At 39.1% G+C, this 27,354-nt stretch overlaps 2 protein-coding genes and 2 long non-coding RNA genes across 4 annotated transcripts in view; 2 read left to right on the top strand and 2 right to left on the bottom strand.

Moving 5' to 3' along the window:
• LOC139127640 (serine/threonine-protein phosphatase 6 regulatory ankyrin repeat subunit C-like) overlaps positions 1-27,354 on the bottom strand; it is a 279,840-nt gene that overhangs the window by 25,351 nt on the left and 227,135 nt on the right. The gene's annotated exons all lie outside the window — the stretch shown is intronic.
• LOC139127696 (uncharacterized) lies at positions 397-8,128 on the bottom strand. Its single transcript, XR_011551086.1, has 5 exons — positions 8,005-8,128; positions 7,820-7,906; positions 5,806-5,945; positions 2,195-2,377; positions 397-923 (listed from the first exon to the last, which is right to left on the bottom strand). It is a non-coding gene; the product is annotated as an uncharacterized lncRNA (long non-coding RNA).
• LOC139127697 (uncharacterized) lies at positions 1,154-2,330 on the top strand. Its single transcript, XR_011551087.1, has 3 exons — positions 1,154-1,199; positions 1,542-1,791; positions 2,203-2,330. It is a non-coding gene; the product is annotated as an uncharacterized lncRNA (long non-coding RNA).
• LOC139127695 (uncharacterized) lies at positions 3,138-4,600 on the top strand. The gene is made up of 2 exons (XM_070693596.1): positions 3,138-3,442; positions 3,740-4,600. Exons 1-2 carry the CDS (start codon positions 3,192-3,194, stop codon positions 4,167-4,169), a joined length of 681 nt encoding a protein of 226 aa, XP_070549697.1. The 5' UTR covers positions 3,138-3,191; the 3' UTR covers positions 4,170-4,600.

The following is a 27,354-nucleotide window of genomic DNA, read 5'->3' as shown; positions in this document are numbered from 1 at the left end:
TCTGACATATGAATTAGTCAGTAGTCAGCATATCAACCAATATGTTAATTTTCATGATAGTGGTAATTCTTTGTATTATTATTGATCTGAATTTTAGCCTCCAATTTTCTCTTTATTGCTAACATGTGATATTCCTCCCTAAGTTAAATATATCATCTGGTGAAAATAGTAGTTACATTGGTCAAAGTCTGGAAAGTAACAGTTGGAGCCATGTTACTTGCATCCCATGTTTTATTGACACTGGAGACTGATGTGGTTGAAGTCTCAACACCTTGGAAAATTATATACACTATGACGTCAAGTTGCATGTGTCAGTCAGAAAGTAGTGAGCAAGAATGAATCAAGATACTGCACTATTATATTGTCAATATTATATCAAATTAATTGCACCAGTAAAGTGTGGTTGACAAGTTCATATATCTTTCAACAAACATACTTTTATTCCGACCAGAATACTACAAAGTATGCCTTTATCTAATGAATTATACTGACTAAATGCCAGGAATTTAAAATGATAACATTAATAAGTAAAGCGTAAAATTGTAAATGGAGAAAATATAACTGTTAATTGTCACTATTCCCACATACCGGTAAATTTTGTATGCCTACATGTAAGTCATTGTACATATATGTAGTTGAACATTTCAAATTTTGCATCTGTTTCTGATGTGCTCGCAAAATAATCAAAGCTATTGTAGGCCATATCAGCAAAGATCTTTAAAAAATTGAAGTACACCAAGTGATGACAATTGACCTTCTCAAAAATATCACTAAATCAGTGGACAGGTCTCCTTTAACACATCTCTCTTAGCCTTAGATTCAAGTATCTCAGTCTTTGTTCAGAATCTACAGTGAGAATTTAGTTTGAATCTTTTGTGAAAAAAATTGTTTCTTCATTGTAGATCCATTTTGTTCATGGAAACCTGCATATATGAAAAAAGGCAATCAATGTTACCTGTAAATTTGTTTGGCAGCAAATATGTGAAAAACGGTACATGTACCTGTAATATGAATATTTTGTCTCTATCTTACATTTTGTTTCTTATCTCTATATATGCCAATTTCTTTAATATACATTTCAGGTACAAAGTGACAAAGATGATACGATAACTCATGTAAAATTACTTCATGACAAGGTTGAGGTATCTTTAGATTTTGGGACAAAATCCAAAGTGTGATAAGGTGTTGTGCTGAAAAAGGTGAGTGTGTGTAACTTTTGTAACAGTTTCAAACAACTTAAGCAGGCAATTCCATCTACCAACACCTAGCAGGGGATTTCAGATGGTCAAATATCCTCTCAACCACATAGTAATTACCACTTGTATGCAAGGTACAAGATGGCAGATGTATGATAATTTTCTCAGGCTTTGCACTACAAATTCTTTGACTGATTGATTGATTGATTATTAAACTCTAAATTTGACAATATGAATTTGAGGGTGTGCATGTCTTGAAGAAAATTTGCTCTAATCTCCCATGCAATTGTTTCTTGTCTGCATTTTGGAATTAGTATTGACAAACAATGACAATTTTCTTTTCAGAACTCCTACCAACTTTCCCGGAACTCATGGCCAAATTTCAAGTAGAGCTGTACCGACACCAACAGATAAATACTAAAAATAAATTATATGATCCAAAGCACATGGAAGATTTCTGTGAAAGTAAATGTCCAGGTCTCTTCAAAATGATGGTCTGTGCTTTGTCAAGAGATGACTCAAGACTATCTTTTGCAAGATCTGGAGTAATAAGACAGAGGGCCACTGCTGCACTTCATGTTCTTGCTTACATGAGGTAAATATGTTGTGATAGTCAATAAAATTCTGAATTAGGTATGATTTTAACTTGAATAATTACGTGCACGGTACATGTATTTGTACTTTGTCTATTTCATTACTTTCACAAAATTAGTCGTTAATTCGCAAAACTTTCCTATACATCTTGTATGCTGCAGAAATGTTCCTGTATTCCCACATTTAGTTTAGTGGAGTACATTCCTTCTTATTAAAGTGAATTTATATCATCAACAATCATAACGGTAAGTTAAATTGTGAAATGGCACTTATACTACCGTAGGCTTAATTGATTTTGCAGGAATACTGTAATATTTCCGGCTATTTCCAAAATACATGTATATTACATCTTTGATGTGCCAAAACTTTGACCATTGTAATAATGATCAAACTCTCTTACTTACCCTTGCAGATCTCAGAAAACAAACCAACTCCAGAAGGACTGTGGCCTAAATTTAATGCAGCATGGGATTTCATATGACAGTTTGATGGCTGGCCCAATCATGGGATTCAGTGCTGCACCCAACACCATCACACTTCACAGAGCAAAGACTGCTACAGAGAATGCCTCATCTGTCTCTTCATTGCTGACAAAAGCAAAGATGGTAAATAATGTTAATAAAATTACTAATAATTTTTTACTGCCAGCAAAATAAGTAACAATGTAGGAAATCATTAAAGGGACAAAGTCGGCCATTTTGTCATGAATTTTGTTTGATACGAGACACTACCAGTATTTATATTGTTTGACATGTTGAAAGATAATGAATGGGTGACTATGGGTGTATTCAACCTAGGTTTTAGACAAATTAAATGCAACCATCCCGAAATAAATTAATGGTCATGACCATTTATTCATTTTCACGATGGTTTCATGTATTGTGTCTAAAACCTAGGTCGAATACCCACATGGTCACACATTCATTCAGTATCGTTCAACATGTCCAACAATATAAATGGTGTCTTGTATCAAACAAAATTTATGAAAAATTGGCAAACTTTGTCCCTTTAAGTTCCAAGTATCATTTCCTATTTTCCTATGAAAATCATGATAGGATTTTGATCTGAGTTTTCAATATGCATTCACTATTTCTGCTGTGATTGTACTTACCTGTTGCACATCCAATTACCTTGTCTCCTAAAAGTTATTCATAAAATGAACTTAATCAAGGCATACAATTCACTGGAAAATCAAAAGAATAGTCTAAAATGATATGGCATTTGTAAAATGACCAGCCTTAGCGTTCTGCTTTAATTGAAAATATATTTACAGTACTGCCAATACAGGTTTACGTCTATCATTCTGCAGGCTAGACATTTTGTCATTCATCTGCTGGATGATTTACAAACATCCAGACTATTCGCCAAGCCACAGATCTGAAAACATTCAAAGTTACAAAGATGGCAACATCATTGGTGGACATCCATCCTACAATTCTGGCAATAAAGAAACCCCAGTCTGTTCATCGAGTGGTGATGGTGAACACAAGAGATGGGCCTAAAGAATGTTATGGAGGGATAGGTCTGGATGACATTGAAACCATCATGCAAGCAGGCATGGTAGAATATACCAAGCCATTCATCAACAGCCTTCCAGAACATATGCAGAAGATGGATAATTTAATGCTCAACAGTTCTTCGGCACAATTCAGGTATGAAATTTTCTGTAAGTAATCAAATCTCTGTTTTGAAAGTAAACAACAACAAAAGATAGGCCTTCTGCACACAGAATGACAACCCTCTAGAGCAGATCAGCACATGTAGAGCTAAGCAAACTGGCAGACCCACCGTAACCATACTGTTGTAATAAGTTTGATTCAAAAATGTTAAAAAGTGACAAATAAGCCTGCTAACAAGTACACTTATCACAGCGTAAATATAACAATATTTTTTTTTATTACAAGTACGTACAATATTGTATAACAATATGACCATTCCTCTTTTTTCAGGGTGTACCAACAGGCAGACCAGAGAGAACTAGCAACACTACACACAACACACCTTGTTGATGAATTTGAGCAGCCTCTTCACTCAATGGAAGATTATCTCAATGCCTATACCCATGTATTTCAAAAATCACCACCTCTTTCCTCTTATTCTGAAAATTTCTTAATAGCTGCACCAGGAGACTGGCCTACCTTCTACTTTATTAAGAAATTGATTGCACACAACAAACTAACACATAACATCATTCCTCTTCAAGGCCCATTCCATGTTTCACTCAATCTTCATGATGATCATGTCAAACTTTATCACTTCTTCTACAGCAAGCTATACTCTTTTGTCTTTGGAGGCAAGTTGGCATCAAGACCCAAACCATACCGTGCTTCTCTTGTTATCACTGCTGCATTTCTGGTTGGCAGCTTGTGCGTAACCTAATCCTTCCTCACTTCAATCACTGTAAAGATCCTGAATACCTATGTCTTAAACACATCTTGGAAGAACAGATACCAATCTTCATCTTTCATTATAATGCGATCTTCCGCTCTGGGAATCACTCTCTCTATCTACAGGTTATGCGCAGGATTGCTATTCTCTTCATTATCTGGAAAAGGCATCACTATGACAGATCTACACTATCTATGCTTTCCGACAACTTATACCACACTGACAACATCCCTGATCTTTATGAACTTTACGACAGCTACTCATCTGTGCTTTCTGAGAAAAAGGTTGAAATATGGCATTCTATTCTTCGTAACCACATACAACCCCATACATCTGCAGAGATGATCAACAAAACAGCACACAGCCTGCCTCCTCCAGACTTAACACTGACTATCCTCTTCACTTCTTACATGGGTATGGCAGAGGAGATATGGCCCATGACTACACAATGGTAGCAGGTAGAACTGCCGAGTATCTCGTCCAGCTGTTTGAGAGTGTTGCTATAAACTGTGGACGGTCAATGCTTGTTGAACAGACCACAAGGACATTAACATACAGCCTACCAACCTTACAGGCTGAAATTCCAAGCAAATTGTTACCACTTGCATTCAGTTTTGGACCATCCAATGTTCCAAATGCTGACTTGAAATGTGATTTTCAATCATGTTCATTTGCCAGTCCTGGAGTTATCAATTTGGAAATGACAGTGTTACCCTGTGGTCACAGTTGTCATCTACACTGTCTAGCTTCTTCTGATAACAAATGTATGATATGTACCCCATTACTGTTAGAAAGTGTGCGAACTATCAGTGAAAATTTCAATGCAAGTCTGTTACAACCAACACAACATCGAGAGCAGCACCCAAACCGAAATGAATATGACATGCAAAATGATGAACCAAATGTATCAACCACAAAGGACAAAGATCATTACAGATCACAACATTTCAAGGAATGTCTCAAAAATCAAGTTGATAAATTCCCTCCAGTACAACAACCAACTCACAATAAACAGCATCAGGTTCAGTTATCAACACAACAAAGTCAACGAGTAGATTCATATCAGCAAATACCGGTAAACAGGAGCTGTGCTCACTGCAAGCAGACGGGCCACACAAAAACAACCAGGGGTAAAATAACTTGCCCCCAATTACTGAAAAAAAGAAATGAAAGAATCTTCCAACAGAAAGACCATTCAGTTACCACCAGTTGTGGGAACATTCAAATCCAACCAGCTAATCTTGTATACCATGAAGGTGAAATCAAACTATGGGCCTTCCCCTTACATATTTCACAGTCAAATATTGATGGTCGTAATGGGAGCAATGCTTGCACTCTAATCTGTTTAATTCTTGGCAATTCCTTTTGGAATCATATATTTAACAATATCACTATATCTACCGCCAATAACTTACCTACCATTTTAATAGACACAGTATTAACATCATTAAGAGAAGGTAATAGATTATATGATTTATATGTCACAAGCCAGGGAAGAAATCTGTCTGTTGTAGAAGCTGCCAACATTGCCACATACCTCAACATACAAGATATAGGACATGAGACAGCTATTGATATCGTCAATAATGCAAGTGATAGTACTAATGTGTCACAAACACTAACTCACCTGTTGGTATCTTTGCCAGTCAAATCAGCAGGCATCTTCATTCTTCAAGGGAAATCAATCTTGTTAATAGTCAGTCCTGATGGTCATGCAATTCTGTTTGACAGTCATACACATGGGAATGTTGGAGCCATAATGCTTTCCTGTTTGAATAGGCAAGAATTAATTGATCAAATGTTACTGTATTTTAATTCATTTTCGAATGCAACTCCATATACTCTTGGATCATTAACTGTTGTAAAATACACATAATTACCACCACTCTGTCTATATGTACACCATTCTGTAAATATGTCAAACTCTGAATTAAATTGTACAAAGTGTATTGTTTAATAATGAGTCTCCTTTTACTCAAGGAAAGTTTAGAAACCCTTTCTTTCAAAATTATGATTCAATAGAACATAGAAGATTTCAATTTGTAAATATCTTTCTTGGAGACATGCAAGTGTTTTTAGCATCAGATGGCATCGGCAATGCTCGCTACCTCAAATACTTCTTTACTAAATGAAATGCTGAGAGGTAAAATCACAGGATCTTGAATTGCATTAATAGAGAAAAGTTTATCAAAACCATACATGTGGTAAGAGTTTGGGACATTGGCTTAGTAGATGTATTTCAAGTTTACGTTTTGTCTACCTGAAACTTTGGTCTGTCCTGTCAACTAACGAAACTTGTGCATTTTTTCAGCTGTTTCTGCTTTACCTCGCACAAACCTTCTCCATCTCTCAACACTTTGTTTTAGCTCTTGCAAGTGCATTTGTTTAGCTATTAGAAATCTGCCATCTTGAAAATATGGTCGACTACATAAGGTTTTTATCACACACCTAGGTTGTAAATTGTATTTTAGGTATCAAGAATTTTGGCAAAATTTGACAAAAGACTTCGAGGACATGTCGACACAGCTCTTATTTAGCAATTAATAATTGATCCTGTTCACCAATGGCAGTACAGTGGAAATGACTCCATAGCTTGTCTTTGGGCCATATATGATTGATAGTCTTCACAAATACAGTAGGACACTTTGATTGTGTAAATACAATGTAGTATAAACAATTGAAATTTGCTCATCTTTTTTGTCTTTCAATGAATTTATCTTTAGTCAATATTGAACAATTATATAACATGAATTTGTAGTATTAACATAAATCATAATGTATACATCTTATGTAACATTACATGAAATACATGCAGTGATCGATGTCATTTTTATTTTGCAGGATCATGACTATCCGAATAAAACTTATTAATCAACTTAATGTATGATTGCTATCTTGACAATTTTATAGTTCACCCATTATTTATGATCAATAAAAGCTTCTGAGTATTAGATACATTTAACAAAGTCACCATCTGTTTGGTTTTTTTTCGTACAACTGACAATCACTTTATTTTATTTATCTTTTTATTATTATATTTGGGGGTGGGGTTGTTGTTGTCCCTGAAACATGGTTGACATATTGATGTTTAATGTATGAATGAATGACAATGTCGTATCATTGTCACTAAGGTTTTAGTCATTCACAAAACTTAAAATGTTCCTACAATGTAGCATAGGAAAAATTATAATTTGTATCTTTAGGAAAAAGGTACTCTAATATACATACAATGCACAAGTTCACTAGTCGGGCAGCATCATCAAATACCCGAGCAATTACCAAAGGGCAACATTTTACATGTGTATAGCCACAGACTGATAATGTCAAATCGCCATACACAATACACAGAATCAAATTACAAGGTGTGTATGTTTTGTGTAAGGCGATTCGACGTCATCAGTTTGTGGCTTCACCACTTGTAAACTGATGCCTTACCCACAGGTGTTATGTGGACCGGGTAGTTTGTAAAAGTGTAGTTATGCTGTGAGTTTAAGCTGCGTTATTTATACGTAACGTAGCCTTTATGGTAAGACTACGTATCAGAACGTCGGAACATAGCATAAACTCACAGCAGAAACTACACTTTTACAAGCTACCCGGTCCACATAACACCTGTGACCTCACCAAAGCCATCCACTTACCTTCATTTCTTCAGTTGTTTGTACTGCAGTGGTACGCATAGCATACGGCACCTGCAAGTGCAATTCTCTTTCTTTGGTAGATACTGTCTGAGCATGGAGGTCTCTACTACCTCCATGGTCTGAGTAACAACACGTTGATCCGTACAGCCAGCGATTTTTTGGCCGATTAATAACCTCTAACAAACTTTAAGTCATCTTGCAAGGTTGAACGACTCTTACATTTCACTAAATTGCGCTTTCACAAACGTAAACAGACCAGTCTTGAGCTCATCGTGGAAGTATCACGCACTTTCGTATGTGTATGTTTGTTCCCACATGTCAGGAGTAATCTCGCACATGCGCAGTACGTTTTGAAGCGTTGTTTGTACAGACACATGACATCTTTACATGTCCAAACTGCAGGTAAGAACACCCGGCATGCACTCAAATTGGCAAAACGTTAAGGTGTAACTAACATGCACTCCGAATTACTTCTCTTTTCACAGAAACAATGGAGCACTCCCGGCGACATCGTGGGAGTGAGACACGTAACCTATCTTGGGCTGAGGTGGAGGAAGCCGACCAGGAACGTATCCTCCTGCCGCCCAAGAGGTTAAGTGTACGGGATCGGTATGGCCAACGTCCCTTATCACCGGAAGGAGAGGATGCTGATCTGCCAATACCAACTGGCTGTCCAGCGTAATCACTGGCGCTGGGTAGAAGACACTCGGAGGGAAGCAGATGTCGTGTTTCCTGAAGAGTGGCTATATCGGCATCTTCTCCATTGGGATCCAAAGAAGAACAGGATCCCGAAAAGGCATAGAGCTCATCCACCAAGTTCTTCCACGCATGAGTCTAGCCGTGATGTCCGCTTGAAGACCCAACCTGACTTGACAGTTGTCAAGCACATGCATTGATCGTCGGGGGAGGTCATCGAGCCATCAGAACATCACGGCACCAAGAAGGACTCTCCCTCCAGAGGAATATCATCTACACCCAGGGGAGTCTCACCAACAAGACCAGCTTTGCCCAAATGTAGAAGGAGGGATCAACCCCCAGCTAAGGACGGCGAACGGGTGAATCCACCTGCACCCTTGGCTCATACTTCCCAAGAAAGGCAGCGTCAAAACATCAGACCTGCAGCTGCAACAACATCATCGTCAGCAACTCGACCTGGGAAAAAATCTAGCCGTCTTGAGCATCCCAGGAAGGGTAGAGGGAAATCCTCTGTAATGGAGGAACCGTCCAAGAAGATAAAGAGGAAGTATGAGGAAAGTACTTTGGAGGGACTATCCAGCGAGGAGGAAAGCAGACGAGGCGCGTGGTAAATTGGTTTGGACAGGATCAGCGGGGGCAACTACCAACATCAAAGGTCTCCTGTCAGCAACCACACCCAGCCAAGCGTACCTGTGCATGTCCAGTTCCTGGGTGTGGTAAGGAATCAAGAAAGCTAAAGCGTCACTGCTTAGGGGCTCACATCCATCCGAGCCTACAGGAGAACCCCCGTATCATGAAGGCAGTTGAGGTAACAAATGCCCTGCTCAAAATAGTGGGCTGGATCCTTGGACCAGAGAAGACCATCCTCGACCTACTGAAGTATGTTAGGAAGCACTGCCTGAGGAAAATTCCTCAGACCTCGGTGCTGTCCAAGGCCAACTGCCTCATGATGAAGAAACTGTGCCAGGCCAATGGATGGGCTACACCATCGAATTTCAAGCTACATCCGCCCAATTCACCGTCCGTGTTGATGCACGGGAGGATCCTCGTCATCCTTCTCGGCTGGTTAACAGAAGAACAACGGGCTGAATTTTGACAGGTGGATTCCAAGGTGACAGGGGCGGAGGCCAGAGAAGAAGACCCAACCAGAGAAATGCCTGTCCTGGAAGGCCCCATAGAGGAAACATCAGTGGGTGAGTATAAAGCTCCAGCCAACCTTTGTAGTCCAGCCCAAATGGGGGACACATTGATAGAACAAGAACAATGGAGGAAGCGAGTGTAGTTCAGCCCTGATGGGGGACTCACTCACAGTAGAGGTTAACAGTCCAACCCATGAGGGGAACGTACAAATTACTATGGAGGGTAACAGTCCAACCCAAGAGGGGGATGTGCAAATTGTTAACAGTCCAACCCAAGAGGGGGACGTGCAAATTGATGTAACTGACATGGACAATAGGGAAAGTATGACCTTGGGAGATCAGGTAGAATTAGCTGTTGAAACAGACCAGCAAACTGACCAACCTGTTAAACCAGTGAGACAGGAGTCAGTTTCACATGGTCAACATTACAACCATCTCTTAGAAGCACCTGATTCTCACTTCCACCTTGACCGAGTGCTGAATAAACTTCGTGGTCAAAACTGCCCTTCCACAGCATGGGAATTGACCGAATGGCCAAGTGGCCCTAAGGCAGAATTCCCAGTTAAAGTCATTGGGGGCGTAGAAGTTTATTGTGACCCAGGGTATTTTCCATCAAACTTGGAGCGACCTAGGGGGTGGAAAATTGCAGTAGGGATACACCCAAGGAAAGCCCCTAGCGCTGATGAGTAAGTATATAAGACCCTGAAGCAGTATGTCTCATCATCACAAGTTTCAGCCCTGGGAGAAGTGGGCCTAGACCGAACAGAGCCAGCAAAGTTCTTGAGCGTCAAAGAAAGGTCCTGGCTCGTGCATTCGCTATGTGTGTGTCAGAGAAGCCCTTAATCCTGCACATTAGGGGGCCCCATGGGGATCACTATGGGTCAGATGTCCATTGTCAGGCCCTCCAAATGGTAAAGGAATGGTGTTCGCCATGGCAATGCATTCATATCCACAACTTTCCAGGTACCGTCAACACAGTAAGGCAGTGGACAAAAGCTTTCAAAAACTGCTACTTCGGGTTTTCCATCATGACGGCCAATTTTGATCAATGGCAACGGAGAGCATTGAAAGAAGTGCCCAGTGATCGGTTATTGATAGAAACCGATTCTCCGTATCTCGGGAGCACTACCATCAACACCTTAGCCTTAATAGGGGATGTTGCCATAGCTGTTGCCAAGACAAGGGGGACTGAATTGGTGTGCCTCCTTAAGGCAACATTTAACAATACAAGAGTTTCAAAAGTCAGGTTACCCCGCTGTGAGCGATGTATTGTGGGCTGGGCCAAAGGTCAAGTGGGCATAAACCCATTGCGTAACCATAGCTGTTGACACAATAGAACGTAAACAATAATACGGAAGTTCAGTCGGCTCTGCTTCGTAAGTATCGATTATTTTCCAGATTTCCTTCACCATTTAACTTTGTAGCACTTATTCTTGATAGTGCAGTTCACTCATAACTTACAAAGCGATAATTTTCAGCTAAAAATAACAAAAAATCTCCGATCCAAAAAATTTAGCCGACCGCGGCTGCCGATATCGCCGTGGCGGGAATATTTGTAGTCTCCGCGGCATGAAATTATTGGTGGCCCTATAGTTACGTATTACCAAACGGGCATTTTAACGTTTAGTTTGTTATACAGGAGGCCTATATACACAGTTTTACCTAATTTCTTTTCACGATATTTAGCTGAAACTAAATACGGCCGGCGTTATCTCCTATGGCAAATGACAAACTGACATTAAAACGCTCTCTCTCTCTCTCTCTCTCTCTCTCTCTCTCTCTCTCTCTCTCTCTCTCTCTCTCTCTCTCTCTCTCAGGAATAATGGATGAAATAACTTATGAAACCATCAGCATGTGGCGTGTTGACGCATTGAAGGACTTCCTCAGAAAGCGAAACCTGAAAATAGCCAGACGGAAGGTTGAACTGGTTGCCCGTGTCTTTTCTGCTACTGAACAAAAATTTCCTATTGCTCCGACAGCCTCTGAACTGGCATCAGAAAATGACAAGTATGTGCAGTCACTCTTAACTCTTCCTGAATCGAGAGGCGTCTTGCCTGATCCTTTGACACTGTGTGGTGGTTGAATTGGAGAAGCTGCTGGCATGGAAATGTGGCCTCCTATTTTCCTCAGTGATATCACCATGTATATAATGGCCGATCATCCAGGCAACGATGTCACTTTGCAAAAGCACCTTTTAAATGAGTATAAAGAGGGCAAGGCTTATCGACTGTATGAAGGAGGTTGGCTAAAAGAAAATTATTTAAATAACATTTCTGAAGACTCAGAATACTGTTTCATGAAAGCAAAGTGTTGCCACACAATGTAGATCAACGATACGCTTCATACTGTCTGGATATGCGCCCACAAGGACTCTGGTGACATTAAAAGTGCATACTGCTCCTGTACCGCAGGGTAAGCTACGCTAAAATATGTCATGCCAGCAATTATATACATATATATATATATATATATATATAATATATATATATATATATAATAAATAAACAGATTACTTCAAGTACACAAGTACAAAGTAATGAAATCTATTACTTAAGTTTCATGCATCTTGCAATCCTCAGATAGAGAATTGCTAGATGCTAACTTAAGTAATAGATTTCATTACTTTGTACTTGAAGTAATCTGTTTATTTATAACGCTCTGCTTTTGCATTGAGCACTGTAAATTCCCACGAGGACATCTGTATACTTCGATATATATATATATATATATATATATATATGTGTGTGTGTGTGTGTGTGTGTGTGTGTGTGTGTGTTCTTGTGTGTCTTGTTCTCCTCTATTCTTTATCTCATGAATCCATTCCTTTTGCCATTACAACTTAACATTAAGTTGTAGTAGTAGTTAATTTGTAACTTAAATTTTGGCACGACCTAATCATATAATGCATAAATTGAAAACTAATAAAAAACGTTGAGTGGACAGGCTCGGGCCTAATTAGACATACGAAATTGAAAATCATTTTATTTAAAATAAAGATACAGATATCGACCTTCACCTATTTTTCTGCAGAGTCTACTCTTCATGGTTTACTTGGAATAGCCTTAATATATAGTGTGAATAAAATAAACACTACGTTTGTTTTCCAGACTTGGTTGCTCGTGCATACACATCACAGCTATGTTCTTTCGTATAGAAGCTGCAGTGAGAACTGGTCAAACCAACTTTGCCTGCACATCAAAACTATGCCAGTGGAACATACCCAAAGGGAAAACAAAGATCAAGCCAATGCGAGTTCGGGATATGAACTTCAAGGCTGCTAAATTTAACAAAGGTAATTTCCTATATTGTAAGATCTACCATATAATAGAGGGTCCCCCTCTACTGTCTATGGATCTACAGAGATACATGATTAGACTGCGAGACACAGTCGTGTCAATACCTCCACCGCCAACCACCTTGCGGAGGTATGGAGCATCCGCACACGACTGTCTCACACTCACAGTCTAATGTATGATCAATTGATTAACTGTCAGAGAAAAATTCACGATATGATTAAAGTCAAGTGACTATTTTTTAGCTTTCTTGATGCCTGTACATTATAGCGAGTCATGACTGTAAAATTCCCTTCATTGCTTAAAATTGTCGTTTTTCTTGGAAATATAGATGCAGTCAGACCCCTCGTCGATGTCACGAGGAAACTCTTCGATCCGGTCAAGGAAAAGCACCGAGAGAACAACGATAAAAAAAGACGTAGATATTTTGCTAAAAACAAAGTACGGCCGGCGTTATCTGCTATGGCACAGTCTCTGGACCGTGGCTATGGCAAACGCATACGATTTGCAGCAAATGCGGTCTAGGCAGGAGAGATAATAAGGCCCTGGGGTACTTGTTGTTTGTAAAGTAACGGTCAGTGCTTTGATAATAAAAACGAATTCCTTGATAATTATTTTTATAAATATACAAGTCATTATTAATTTCAAAGACTTGATTGTGATTGTGTATTTTTATTTTAATGTTATTTATTTCTCTGTTGTTGTTTTCAGAATGCCAGGTCACAGGAATTGTGCTGTCATCAGCTGCGCCAATAGCGGCGCTAAATTAGAGAAATGGATGCGTGAAATTTGCACCATACACCAATGCGAGCTGGGTCATAGCCGCTGTGTTTGTCCGCCACCATTTGTCCTCTATCCATTTCCAACAGAGGTTGATGACATGGCAGGAAGGCTCAGGTGGCAAAAGCCAGTAAATCGACAGGATCAGAAGGGGAATAATTGGACACCAAACCGCTATTCGAGAGTTTGTTCGAATCATTTCCCGATAAAAGACCAACAAATGAAAACCCAGATCCAGTATTGTATCTTGGATACGACTCAGTGCAAAGCCACAGTCAATGAGAAAGTCTCCAATGCACATGATAAATGACCCATTGCCCGCCAAGAGATCAAGACTTTGCGGGGATGCACGATCGAGGGACTTTATGAAACCCGAGCCTGCCTCTGACGAAGCCACCTTACATGTGTCGAGTACATTTGCCATTTGCAGTGGCCGGCGCCGAAATTCCAACTACCGAGACAATGCCGGTGAACAACTGCCTGAACAACACACAGTGCATGGACACGACTACTGCTGTTCAGAAGATGTCAACAGTACTAGGTGCGACAACGAACTTTGTAAGCAGGACACTTACAATAGGAACGTTCAAATAAAAACTTTAGAACAATGAAATGGTATTCTCAAAAAAGAAATCAAAACGTTGAAACAGAAACGCTCATATAAAGAACGTCGTCCATTCAGTCACACAAAGTTACAAAGCGATAGTAAAGTAAAGGCGTTCACAGGTCTACACAACCGCAAAACGTTTGACTTTTTGTTTGATGAGGTTCTCGGTGAGAACGTTTCAAAAATTACATATTGGCATGGACCACGCATACATTCATCAAAAGTTCGGAGGTTCAGTCGAACACCCAAAAAATCAGGCCCACACCGTGTATTGAAACCAAGGGACGAGTTCCTATTAACCCTCATGAAACTGAAACTTGGTAGTGTCAATAATGATTTGGTTGACCGTTTTGGTATCAGTGTAGGAAGTGTCAGCAAAATATTTAATACTTGGGTTAGATTTTGTCAAGAGAACTTAAGTTTCTCATCCACAATCCTCCTAAAGAAATTGCAGTTCAACATTTACCAATCAAATTCAAGTCACCTAAATACGGAAATACCAGACACATTATCGATTTTACTGAGGTTTTCATTGAAACCCCAAGTGACCCTCTCTCACGTGCTGCAGCATTTTCAGAGTACAAGCATCATCAAACCATCAAATTTCTACTTTCCATTATGCCTTGTGGCACGTTTAACTTTGTCTATCGGGTTGGGGTGGTCGTACATCGGACGTTCACCTCACAAGAGAGTCAGGGTTTTACGATATGCTTGAATATAATGACGAAGTGATGGCAGATAGGGGGTTTACAATTGCAGAAGATCTCCTTGTTCGTAACTGTCGTTTATCTATACCCCTGGGAAACGCGGCAGTTCTCAGATGACCAAACAAGAGATCACAAAAACAAAGGAAATTGCTAATTTGCGTATATTTATTGTAAAGCAATTCGTAGACTTAAAACGTTTCGGATATTAAAAAATGAAATGCCGATTACTTTGCTAGATAAAGCTGATGACGTTGTAATATGTGCTGCTATCTGTAACCTTTATCCAAAGTTGTGTACATGAACTTGTATTTTGTTGGAATGCCACTTGGATACAAAGCGTGCATTCTGCTATTGTGTAATAATATGGAGGTTTTCCTTATATTATAATCAGAAAAAACAACAATTTCAACAGAATGTGAATTTGGTTTAATTAATATTTACTTTCTTTTATTTAACATTAACCAACTATTACTATGTACAGATCAGTCTATATGACTCGAAGAATGGAATTAAACTGCAAAATACTCTCTTTCTAAAAATGTGTTGTCCGTGTTTTTCTCCACCAACTTATTCCAGCATTAGTCAAACAGAGAAAACTTTCCCTTCGCGATCATTAGAGTTTAGAAAGACACGAATGTAAAATCAATCTGATTAAAACCTGATATAGAGCACGGCAATGGCTATTTATTTTTTGTGCTATCCTGGTGCTGTCCGGGGTGACTTATATGAAGTTTGTAGTTTTAGGGACTGGTCAGTTTCTTCAGCCTGGGGGGGGGGGCGGTGGATACATGGGGGGGGGGTCACCCTGTTTTGACTTTGGTGATAGGGGGGGTCACCATGTTTTTGAAATGCCCAATAGGGGAGGTCAGTGTGTTTTTGAATTTTGACACAGGCTCATCATTGCCTAAAATGCTAGTGTCAGCCACAAATTTCATCATTCAGTTGTATTTTTCGTCGCGCCCTTCGGGCGCGTAACTTTATTAATCAAGTCATATTTTTCAGCACGCCTAACTTTAACATATCAAGCATACATACATCAGAGATATCTGTATGTTCAATATTTTTCAGCGTGCTCTTCAAGCTTAATACTTTAATATATCAGACATTTTTCAGCATGCCCTTCAGGTGCATGACTTTAATATACAAGGCATATATATCAGGTTGTTTCATATTTTTCGGCGCGCCCTTCTGGCGCCATACTTTAATAAATCAGAGATATCTTTATGTTTGCTAAGTGAAAGTGTACCATTATGAAATCTGCATTTCATATGAAAAGGATGACAAATTCCTGATACTTTTCTGTTCTCTCTATGAGAATTCAGTATGAGAAAGCAACATGCACAAATATTTCATAATATATATTTGATACAGTGACTTATTTTAGAGATAGAAAAATGACAAGATATCTTTCCTTCATTGATGCAATTATTTTCCTTTGTTTCACAGGTTTTCTGTAGAAAGGTGTTTTTTATGAACAAAATAACAGTCAAAAAAGCAGTTTTTGTCATTATTAGCTGTGCTTTTATGGTTTCAATGTTACAAGAAAAGGTCCTCTCAGACACTGTACACATCAAATTTGGCTAAAAAAAGCTCTCTAAGGCTCCTCAGGAGATTTAATTGGATGGTTGGCAAGTTTTAACACCCATCAAAGTTTTTGATTCACTGCTTTTTCCTCTTTGATATTAATGATTGACATCCATTTCTGTACAACAGTTCAGGACATCTGGTTAAGTATAGAAAGTGTGATATATTCACAGCTCATTCAAAATACAGCTCATTCAAAATGTACTGTATTCAGACTTTAAGATTGACACTTTGAAATTCCTATCTTACAACTGACATGTCAACAATGTCATTAAAACATAGAATGACTATATAAAATATAAATATATGTAAAATGTAAAATATAATATATATATATTATCTAAAGACCTTATCACTGCATTACGAATCTAACCAATGACACGCAATGTTTTAATTCTGGTGGTACTGCGCACGCGCAAATTGATCTTCGCCCCGGAGCGGGTAGATTTGGAGACTGGATTTCAGTCAACAGCAGCTGAGAGCAGTGTAACCGTACCGTCTGCAAAAACTCATTCTAGGGAACTATAAATTGTCTAACAATGGGAGAATCAAGAGGCAAGAAAGTATCTACTCACTTTGGTAACAACGGTAAGTATTCAGTATGAAGTTTTATGGTTTTCAGTCGTGCAATATTTCGAATCACCCATCGTTATTCATCGTATGCACTGGTAGGTATTTGCATTTGACCTTGGTTCATGGATACACAAAACCAGCCAAAACCGACAATCTTTGTATCTTAACTATGATCAGACCTAATTCCCATACATTTTTAAAAACATCGAGGTATAATATCCGCACTGACCCATGCTCGAGTATGTTAAGGCACGGCTCCGTAAATGGCGCCCTCTATCGACAAGTGCGTTTCGGTTTTACTGGCTAAATCGGCGCAACCTTCTGTACTAGTCAAACTGTGTATACGTATTTTATAAAAAGCGACTCCGCAAAATAGTATTATGTTGATGAAATCCCTGAGATAATTCTTAATTTGACTAAATAACGGTATTTTGGTTCGAAAATTGTATTGTCAGCTCGAGAACAAAATCCAGCCAGTAGACTTCCCCAGATCCTGTAAATGACCCATTGTCCGCTTTGGCCCCACTTACCATCACTAGTGTCACTTATACTGTAAGAAATTTCGCCCCGTACTAATGACTCGCCACAAAATATCAGCTGACCCTTGACGGACGACCTCCGATACGAGCGTAATCGGGGGCAAACTGTGCCAGCACTTGCTTTCCGGGGAAAAGAATTGTCAGCATGATATTGACAAACATTTCAATATTATATTCAAATCAGCGATTTTAGAAATATAAACATGTTTAGCGGCTGGATTTTTGCATTTTTCTCTTCGTAATTTGAGACTCCAGCCGCCCGGGGAGACCCCTGGGGAAGCCCATCCAGGGACCAGAATGAGCCTTCGTGTAGCCAACATGCAATGCTTTCTGGGTAGAGACAGCTGATTATATCCAAGCAACGAGACGGTCGCGTCCATTTCAGCTCGCTCACTGTCCCCATTTCAGCTGTCGCATTCAGCGATAGCGTCGGTGTGAGAGCAGTTCTGGAGATCGAGAAATACTCAACCTTGCTTTTGTCTCCAACGGTATTTTTTGTACATGTCGTGAGTATTGACAACAAGATGTTGCAAAAACAGAAAAATGATCAAACGTTTCTTAGAAATAAAGCTTTATTTTGACTGTCAACGGTCAACGTGTCTGTGTACCACATTTACATTCAAGAAAGTGCTGATGCCGCAATATGCATGATATGCGTTTCACCCACTTTCGCTCTGAAAAAACGTACACCTTGAAAGGTCAAAGTTCAACTTCGCTCAAATGATCGGACAAAAAATTGGCGCCATATTCAATTTTGCAGCAGCCGAAAGCTGGCTTCTTTCACCAAAGTTTTTACTGAATCATTTAGAGTGTGATATGGCGTTTTGTGGTTATTTTATGACAATTGCAGCAAGAGCAACAAAAGAGCTACCTAAACCTGGAAATTCTACACAGGATAAAGGCGAAAATGTCAACAAAACAAGATTTATGCCAGTGTACAACACATCCTTACGACACAGGTATGCTACCTATCAGGCTGTTATGGCAACCAGCAGTAAAATGCAAGTTGACAGTGATCTGTTTAAACTCAAACTCTCAAAATTTGAGAAGACACTCAGTACTAAAGCTCAGTGGTTGCATCTGAACAGGGAACATGAAAAGACGACATTTCTACAACATTTTTCCTAGCCAGTTGGCAAAAACTGCCTTTATCAATCCAAACTCTGCACACAGCATTAGATTGTAATGAGTGTCAAAGAAGCAATGCTGACATTCTGCTGTTGAACAAATACTATCAGAATCATGTTCAGAGTCTACCTTTCTCTACAATCGATGTCATAGAAGATACAATGAGATAGATGGGAAAATTGCAAAATTCTAATGAGACAAGGCTCAATGTGCCTGTTAAATGTGCTGTCAGAGCAGCTGGACAGTTATACCATCGACTGGAAGAGTCATATAATAATGTTTATTCAACACCATTTGATGAAGCCCTTTTAAAAGTTCAGGATATCGGTTTGCAGAAAAAAATAGCAAACAAGAAAAAAGAAAAAAAGACGAGTGATATACACCAGTATGAAAAAAGCATTGAAAAATCACACACTGAAAATGACAGAGATTTGAAGACTGTACTCGGTTCTGGTCAGTCATTTTCAAGCTATGAAACATGTCGTTGATCTGTTGAGTTCGAGTCTGTTGATTCAGCCAAGAAGAGTAAATCGTCGTTTTCAGTTAGAGTCCACGAACACGTTGATTCCAGAAGACCACATCGGAAAACCGTCATCTGTGGATTGGAACAAGAGCAGTTACATAAGTGAAATATCAAATTATGAGGAAGGTAAGGAAGTAAACTGGAGTAGCCTAGCAAGAAAGTATGGGGTTGCAGCTGCAAATGGAGGTCAATTCCTGAAGAATATGCAAAATCAGCTGGCATCAATATTGACAAGTTCAATTTTCACAAGCAAGTTCAAGGTCGTGACTTTGATAGACGATTTCGTCGGAAAACACTGAAAGGTCTTGGAGGGGAGATGTCACTACCCCAGGGCAGGCCAGCAAGGACCCTGCAGGAAATACTGAAAAGAAAAATTAAAAATGGAGAAATTGATAATGATGAATTAATAGCACCTAAAGAGTTTAAAAGGCAGATAATTGGAAAAGATGGCAAATTAAAAGAAGAAAGCTACACAATCTATGCTCGGAAAATAAATTTAGAAACTATCAGAAAACAAGAACTTGACAGACAAGTTAAACTGGGCATTCTAAGAAGTCATGTGTATGGATGTGATGACGCCTACTATCAGAACCTAGAAGAAAAAGAAATGAAGGATGATGACGCCTACTATCAGAACCTAGAAGAAAAAGAAATGAAGGATGATGACGCCTACTATCAGAACCTAGAAGAAAAAGAAATGAAGGATGATGACGTCTACTATCAGAACCTAGAAGAAAAAGAAATGAAGGATGATGACGCCTACTATAAGAACTTAGAAGAAAAAGAAATGAAGGATGAGTTAAGAAGAATTCACGAGTACGAACAAGGAGAAACATTGGATGAAATGCGAAGAAAACTGAAGAAACTACATCATACACGTCACTTCAAAGTATGGCATGACCATAGCACAGTAGCTAACCACTCCCATATTGTGTTTATGGTAAGCTGGGTGTATGACAGCGCTACCTATCTCACTAATGAAGAGTACCTGAACAAATATGGGAAACAATTAAGTAAATGTTGATAGTCTTGTTGAGAAGCCTCACTTATATATATTGGGCAGATCGAACTCTAACGATTCTGATCAGCTGTCCTACATCAAAACAAGAGTTGAAGATCTAAAAAGTGCGGTCAAACCAATAAAATCCAACGATGGAAGACAGCAGTATGAAGATGTACATAGATTCTTCCATGGTGACGGACCAGCACAGGAATTTGAAGATGGACACCACCAAAAGGGTGGTCACTACCAGTGTATCTGTGGAGCGGAATCAAAAAAGCATGACAATCTCTCTTCATGTTACAGGTTGAAGTTTCTCTCCATGGAAAGAAGCGTGACTTGCTGATCCAGGGAAGTCCCATATGGAGACAGAGGTCAGGGCAAACAATCCATCCGTTTGCAAACCTAACAGTGGCTGACTTAAGAAGAGAGCTGGAGGCTAGAGGTGAAGAAACAGAAGGTTTAAAGAAGCCTGAATTGCCAGTTAAACTCTCTGAAATCTTACACGGTATTCAGAGAGTACCATCATTGCTTCATCTATCTCCAAAAGCAAACCTTGCTGACATCAACTGCTCCAGATATGAAATTTTACCATCAGAGCCTCTTCATGATATAAAAGGTCACATACACAATGTACTAGAGAGCTACCATCACACATTGAAGACAAGGATGAAGCGGTCAGTTTACAAACCTTTATTCAGGCAACATATGGTGACAAAGACGAAATTCGGGGATGTGATCGATGCACGCAAGGCAATCCTTTTGGTGTCACAGTACCTACATGAAAAGGTCAGTGCCGTTACCGAAATGACAAAGTGAAAACTAGCTTCTAGCATGCCAGATTCATAAACAGTTCATGATAGTTGGAAATCAATATGCCTAGAAGGTGTTTACAAATAGCTACTGAAGTGTTTAAACCAGGGACACTTCTGTTGGTGCTGTGTATACACATACCATACATGTTATTTTTTTTGCATTCATGTTTGAAACGGGTAAGTCTGAGAGCGGATTTCAGGTCATGCACTGTTTACATGAGATAAATATGTTTAATATATGCATATTGCTGACTTAGTTTTTTCTGAAGGGCAGTTTTATAAAATAAAGCACATCATATCTGTAGAAACCTGCATACCAAATATCATAGCTATCAGACTCGTAATTTTTGAGAAACCCTTTTTCGACGAAAAAATTGTAAAAATTCCCCAAATTACAAAATTGTAGATTTCGTCATCGTTTGAAAGACTCCATCACATTTTTAGCTACTATAGACTATAGTCTATAGAAGCTATTGGGATGGGTATCCGTCCAGCGTCCGTCGTCAGTCTGTATGTATGTATGTATGTATGTATGTATGTATGTATGTATGTATGTATGTATGTATGTATGTCCGTTTGTGAGGCGTCCGTCCACTCAAATATCTTGAGAACCGCAGTACATACTGATTTGATATTTGTTGTGTAGATGAAAAATATGATTTTGAGAAACTATTTTTTTTAATTTTTTGATATTGTTGAAAATAGGCAAATTAATGCCAAAAAGGTGTTTTTGGTAAAAAATCTTCTTCTTCATAACCGCAGTCAGACAGCTTTGTTATTTCGTATACAGGTCCCTAGGGGTAACCCTACTTAGATTTGTTCAAATTGTGATGAAATATGCAAATCTGTATTTTAAGGAATTTTTTGTCATTTTTGGTCAAAATTTGACTTACATTGTATGCAATTCTTGTACTGTATAAACCCTATCAATTCACCCAGTAAAAAATAATTAATATAATTAAATATTTGAATTAATTAGGAAATCATCAAAGCCAAAATAATTTAGTGTAGAATTATCAGAAAGTTCAACTTTTTTTGACAGTTCATTGTGAAATGCTTACCATCTTGGAGGAACAAAACATGTAAAGGCAACTTTCCTGAATCCCAACTTTGACATATTCTGAACCGTCATTTATTGTGCCCTGTATGTTATCTAAAAGAAATTGCTCAAAATAGTCAATAGAGATAGAGATAAAGATAGAGAAAGTTCTATTTCCATTTATGGTTGACTTGGTAAGGATAAAATAAATTACTTTTTTAGGAAAAAAATAGAGTGGTCAATTAAAAGAGTGGTCAAAGTGATAGGGTTTTTATGGTAAAGCTGGGCTGTAAGATTCCTCATGTGCTATTTATAGCAATTATGCAATCTGTGTAAACAGTGCAATGAAAGTTACATGATTCATTATGATGCTTTTGATGACCTTGAACTTCTTAAGTTTCAAACATTTGTCTCTTCAGTGTGCTTTCTCTGAGTATGAACAGTCTCAACATATTCAACAGAACTCACTTACACTGTTAATCACAGATATCCACTTCTTCATCAATACATGTGTCACAAAAGGTGACATAACATAACACAGCAGAGCTCTGTCAACTGTTGAGTTGCTTGTTCTTTCAAAACCGCTGGTCAGACAGCTTTAATATTTGGTTTACAGGTCCCTAGGATGACCTAGGTGAGATAATTTCATACAGTCAGGAAATACTTAATTTTGTATCCATGTCTATAGTAGCTTCAGGGACTTTGGCCCTATGTTATATCTCCCCATTAACCTGCATACCAAATATCAAAGCTATAAGGCAAGTAGTTTTGGCGAAAATAATAGTTTGACCAAAGTTTGACCAAAATTAATCACATAACATTGATAATTTTGAGTGGTAACAAAAAATGTCATCTTTGTTTGTAAACATTTATTGTTTAAATTTACGACACATATTATTCACGAGCACTGGACCAATAAGATCTTCATGTAGATTGTTGTTTTTTTTTCAACATCGAGTAACTTGAAAGCAGTTACTGTCAGAGTCGAAAATACCATATGGTTAATTGTCAGCCCTACGACACAAACAAATTGAGTTTCAGTAGTGATATTCAGTCGTCGATAGAGCCACGGTCACTCTACGTTATAGCATGGAGGTAGAAAGAGGGGGCTTACTTCCGGGTTTACAAGAATGCCTCGCTGCAAAACTAAAGTTTGCTTAAATCATATTCCCTTAACGAAGAATTAGTTTCTAGTAGTCTTTAAAAGCATCTTGAGTAACTTTCACGAAATATTTCAAGGATGGACGCACGAAATACATTAGATTTGTACTTACTCTATGCTCACAGTACAGCTCTGCGCGATTGGATGAGTCTATCAATAGTATGGGGTAAACAGCTGACTCCGTGTCAAAGGTAAGTCATGTGATGTCAGAGGTCATTTAATGAACACCTTAAAAACGCTTGTTTTTGTTCTAAACAAAGAATCGTAACCGTAATTGTCGTATAAATTGTGTGCACAGACATTTCAATTAGTTGCCAAAAAATCCCAGCGAATCGAATCTTCTGATCGCAAGTAAAACGGTGTCGACGCTTGACTTCCGTTATGAACCAGAACGAGGCTTGATCAGTTTGAACGTCAATTTGAAATCAACAGTCAATTTGAACTGTTCAAGGCTGCCACGTCGACAGCTTGCAGCTGCCGGTGTCAGCTCCGTTGCTGTGTAATCGCTGTCTTTTTTACACAAGAAATCGTGACTTTGGTGTGTTGTGAGAACGATTCAGAGGTCAGAAAATGAGTTGAGTCTGTAAAATACCATTGTAGCGGATTCCTCTGCATGTCCTGGAAGACTGGCGATTCAATGGCGATTTGACTCTCGAGACGGCGTCACTGCATGAGTTTGTACCACCAGTGGTTGACACGAATTCAAATGTTGCCATGTAATAGCAGCAGAATGATGACAAAACCACCTTGATGCCATCTACATTTACTCAGGGTAAGTGTAGCTTTAGCCCTGCGGACAGGTTTGTGTGTTCCTGGCGTTATATGGCAACAGCCACAGCCCTGCAACGGTCTATGAAGAGAACTGTGGTCTTGCAGCGAGATTCAAAATGGCGACCTCCATGGGTAAAGTCGTAAACAACCTGTCGAGTACGTTATGTTTCAGAAAACGAACGGTTTTGGACGTTAGGAGAAGTGTATCGCATCTTCTCTTGGATCGGTTAGGAGGTAAAGATGATAGGCAGGGAAAGAATTTTGCAACGATAGAGCAGAATTTTGGCAAAAAAGTGTTTTTTCGTTGCGGTCCAGATCAGCCCCAGTTATCTCCATAGACCGTTGCAAGGCTGTGGTGGAAGCCATATAACGCCAAGAACACACAGACCTGTACGCAGGGCTAGTGTAGCTAAATCATTTGTATTTCTGTGTTGTTATAAAATGCATTTGCAAAATTAAATTCAGTCAGACAGCCAAGCCAAGAATTGTGGTTAATTTTTCTATGGTTGTAACTTGGGGGCAATTTTTAGCGTTTTGGTCAAAAAATCATTTTGTTTTGAAAAGTTATATGCATGATCCTTGGGTTGACCTCTGTCAGATTTATTAAAATTGTGGTAATGTTTATTTATCTGTGCTTTTAGCAATTTCTCTTATTTTTTTGTTCTGCTGCCTAAATTCAATGCTTATCAAACAGGCTACTTTCTCAGTTGTCATCTGTCCATCTGTCGTCCGTCAACAATTGCCTTCTCCTCTGAAACCGTAAATCGATTGCTTAGAAATTTGATAATTATTCACTTGGCATGACTTCACTGCTCATGCAGGCAAAGTCAAATTCCAAAGCTGGCTATCACCACAGTAGAGGGGCTGTGCTATCACCATGTGTGTCGATCAAAGGCTGATGATAGGGGCAGAGTAGTTTTTGAAAGACAAGATATGACAGAATATTTCCTGAGAATTCATAAACTTAACAATAAATCAGGCTACAAAAATAACAAAATTGTAAATGGCCAATCATGCATTTACTTTTTCCCGTAAATTTTTATATTTGTTCTCAATTTATGAACATTATGAGCGACAGCGACAGCACAGATGATAGGTTTTTTTGTAGACGAAATATTTCATTAGATCAAGCAGATTATTTCAATATACTAATGTATAACCTGGACAAATTTCATTTATCAACAGTAACAATAGTGATTACACGTGTGAAGGACATGTTTAAGCAATAATGCACCCTCCCGGCCCATAATGGACGAAAGCAAACTTTGCACGACATAATGTACGAGGCGAAGCCGAGTACATTATGGAGTGCAAAGTTTGATTGAGTCCATTATGGGCCGGGAGGGGGTGCATTATTGCTATTCCCGGGGGGGGGGGTAACTCCATGGCTAATAGTACGGGGGGGGGGGGGGCTCCGCACGAACATGGAAACCCAAACTGTTGTGATACCAGTTTCGAGCAAAAAAACCTACCCTTGTGATACCATACAATATAATAATCTAATCAGTCTAAGAACAGTCGGACTGTTCTTAATAAAGGTATACTGTCACCTGTTCCAATTTCGCCACAGTTACCACGGAAAGAGAAAATCTAACCAATCACAGATTTTAAGCGGGTGGCCGCTTTTTAAAAACAACGCTCTCACATGGACATTTTGAATACCAAGAACGCCCCTTTGACTATATATGGGCATATTTAAATTACAGGTGACTGTATACCTTTAATCTGCCATGCTTACATGTAAAATCTCATAGAATACCGCGAGACCACTTGAGAGCGTTTTCCTCTGCTTACAAATGGAACGTTTATCTTACGTATACAGATACGACTCACTCGCCTTGCGTACCAGGGGTACCAACAGTCCAACCGACAGATCGGAAATTTTGATGGTAGATCTGGGATGTAGATACATGGGTTTCCAGTGTTGACAGCATGATTTTTTAACAAATGTCAGTTTGTGTTTAAAACCGGACCCTTCTCATACCAACACCTCGTGAAAAGTATACCCTTTCTGATACCAAACAGTGCAAAAAAACGACCCCTTTCGCGCGGACCCTCCCCGTATAGCCATATCTATGGAGTTACCCCCGGGTTGCTATTATTTTATAGTTTTGGTAATGCCAGTGAATTTGTAGTTGTAGAAAACGAATAAAAAAAGGAAATTTAAACTGGTTTTGAAGCCAGTGAGCGTCCTGACTCTGCACACATCACATGCACTCCACAGTGCACTGCACTGAACACGCACGTTCAGCACAAAAAATGACCAACACTCACGGTTCAATTTTGAATAAAAAAAACGATATATTTTCGAAGGAAATGAAAAGGAACTGCATCCCTACCGTCTATATAAAACTTGAAACATCACCTTTAAATATCATGCCATTCAAAAAGCCGACACGGTGAAATGCCAGAGATGAAGAAAACGGAATGTTCATGCATCGACATCAGCATGATCAGCGAGCTGCATGCCATGGTATCAGCTGATCAATACGATCATTATTATGTCGCTAGTAGTACAGCATTCATTGCAAACGATATCAACAGAGTTCAACATTGTTATTCTAATGTTTATATTTCAATAATAATGGTGTCTATAAATTTAATTTTCGATGGCTTCTTGAGAAGAGCTATTTTATTTCGGCGAACGAGAAAACTTGACGTAAACGGGTGCTTGAAAGGTACAGTTTACAAACATACTGGAGGGTTTCCGTACCGTCGCGATATCGAGAACAAGGCAAGGTAAAACCACAGACAAGGAGAAAAAAACGATGAATGAAAGTTGTCTCCGATTACAGTCAGTGCATCAGAATTAGGTGGCCGAGATGTAAGTCAACGGAGAGTCCACGGTCGTCATGATTGTTGGTAGTAGCTGACCTTGGACCGAGACTTTGAATGGCTCCGTAGTAATTTCCGTAGACACTTCCGGTCAAGGTTGATGACAGCAAGCTGCCGTTGTTGGCCCGTTTACGGCTGGTTCGAGTAGCCTTTCACGCTTGCATAGTTTACATGGCCACTGACATACATAATATGCCATGTGTCAAACCCAGTATCGTCTAGGAGTTTGCAAACGTACTGAGTTCTGTTTCACCTTTACGACAACGAAGCGAACCATGTTGTAAACAAACATAATAGTACAACCAGCGTATCGGACGGGGACTGCATGCTGAGCGCCAGCCAGA

This window comes from Ptychodera flava, unplaced genomic scaffold, assembly GCF_041260155.1.
Source record: "Ptychodera flava strain L36383 unplaced genomic scaffold, AS_Pfla_20210202 Scaffold_34__1_contigs__length_2629520_pilon, whole genome shotgun sequence".
Classification (NCBI taxonomy): domain Eukaryota; kingdom Metazoa; phylum Hemichordata; class Enteropneusta; family Ptychoderidae; genus Ptychodera; species Ptychodera flava.
This window is presented reverse-complemented; position numbering and strand designations above follow the sequence as displayed.